Source organism: Olea europaea, unplaced genomic scaffold (assembly GCF_002742605.1).
Source record: "Olea europaea var. sylvestris unplaced genomic scaffold, O_europaea_v1 scaffold15045, whole genome shotgun sequence".
NCBI classification, from domain to species: Eukaryota; Viridiplantae; Streptophyta; class Magnoliopsida; order Lamiales; family Oleaceae; genus Olea; species Olea europaea.
This window is the reverse complement of record NW_019232620.1, coordinates 1,140-2,646: the sequence shown is the minus strand read 5'-3', so window position 1 is coordinate 2,646 and position 1,507 is coordinate 1,140. Positions and strand designations below refer to the sequence as shown.

At 40.7% G+C, this 1,507-nt stretch overlaps 1 protein-coding gene across 1 annotated transcript; it reads right to left on the bottom strand.

Annotated features, from left to right (window-relative positions):
* Positions 1–617: 617 nt before the first annotated feature.
* On the bottom strand, positions 618–1,163 carry LOC111376430. The gene is made up of 2 exons (XM_022999394.1): positions 807–1,163; positions 618–749 (listed from the first exon to the last, which is right to left on the bottom strand). Exons 1-2 carry the CDS (start codon positions 1,161–1,163, stop codon positions 618–620), a joined length of 489 nt encoding a protein of 162 aa, XP_022855162.1.
* Positions 1,164–1,507: the final 344 nt, after the last annotated feature.

The following is a 1,507-nucleotide window of genomic DNA, read 5'->3' as shown; positions in this document are numbered from 1 at the left end:
GTAGTTTTCTCTTGATCATCTGGTGCAACTAGTATCTGATTGTAACTCGAATACCCGTCGAGGAAGCAGTAATGTGAGTGGCTTGCCAATGTCTCTAGCATTTGGTCTATAAACGGAAGGGAAAAGTGATCTTTCCTTGTTGCTGCATTGAGTTTGTGGTAATCAATGCAAACCGTCCATCCTGTGACTGTTCTGGCTGTTATCAACTCATTCTTCTCATTGGGCACTACCGTTATTTCTCCTTTCTTTGGCACCACCTGAATTGGGCTACTCCATGCACTATCTGATATCGGATATATGATTTTAGCAGCAAGAAGTTTGAGTACCTCTACTCTGACCACTTCTTTCATATTTGGGTTTAACCTTCGCTGACTTTCTATGGTTGGCAAGAAATTCTCTTCTATGAGAATCTTATGCATGCAAAGTGAGGGGCTGATCACTCAGATATCTGCTATGGTCCATCCAATTGCTATTTTATTCTCCCTGAGCACCCTAAGAAGTTTCTTTTCTTCCACTTCGTTGACAGTGTTCGAAATGATCATAGGGAGTGTATAGGATTCTCCCAACTAAGCATATCTGAGGTGTGGTGGTAATTGTTTGAGTTCTAATTTTGGTCGCTACTGAATGGATGGTAGTGGTTTTGTAGGTCCTGTTCCAAGCTCCTCAAAATGCGTTTTTCGCGTATAAGGTGGGTTGGTATCTAGAAACCTTGCACAAGTTTCCATCTCCATTGAATTAGACTGCGTTGACTACGAATGTGCAATGCAAGCTTCAGGATTGTGTAGCATAAATGAGTCTTGGATCACCTTATCAATCACGTTGATCTGGAAATAGCTATCTGTCTCTGTAGGTAGTTTCATTGCCTTGAAAACATTAAACAAGATCTGCTCTTTCCCCAGTCTCAATATCAGTTGCCCATGTTGAACGTTGATCAAAGCTCTTCCTATTGCCAAAAATGGTCTGCTCAGTGTCAATGAAATATCCTTATCTTCTTCCATGTCCAAGATTAGGAAATTCACAAGGAATATGAATTTTTCCACCTGGACAAGCACATCTTCAATTATTCCTCTAGGATGTGTTAACAACCTGTCAGCTAGCTGTAACGTTACAGTAGTCACCTTAGCCTCTCCCAAGCCAAGTTTCATGAAAATCGATAGAGGCATTAAATTAATATTTGCACCAAGGTCACACAAAGCTTTATCAAAATGAACTTCACCAATAGTGCAAGGAATAGTAAAACTCCTTCGATCTTTCAATTTTGGTGGGAGCTTTTTCTGAATTCTGGCGCTGCATTCCTCTGTTAGCATTATTGTTTCGTGATCCCCTAGCTTGCGTTTATTTGATAGTATGTCCTTCAGGAACTTTGCGTAGCTAGGCATCTGGAATAATGCATCGACGAGTGGGATGTTGATGTGGAGTTTCTAAAAAACTTTAAGAAATTTCTTGTATTGCTGCTCCAACTTTTGCTTTTTCGGCCTCTGTGGAAAAGGTATGGGAGGTTCGTGAG

Coding starts and splice junctions, on each gene's coding strand:
- LOC111376430 (XM_022999394.1), bottom strand. CDS start 1,163: ATGCCTCTATCGATTTTCATGAAACTTGGCTTGGGAGAGGCTAAGGTG. Junction 750..806: donor AGATCAACGTGATTGATAAG/GTGATCCAAGAC, acceptor GCACATTCGTAG/TCAACGCAGTCTAATTCAAT.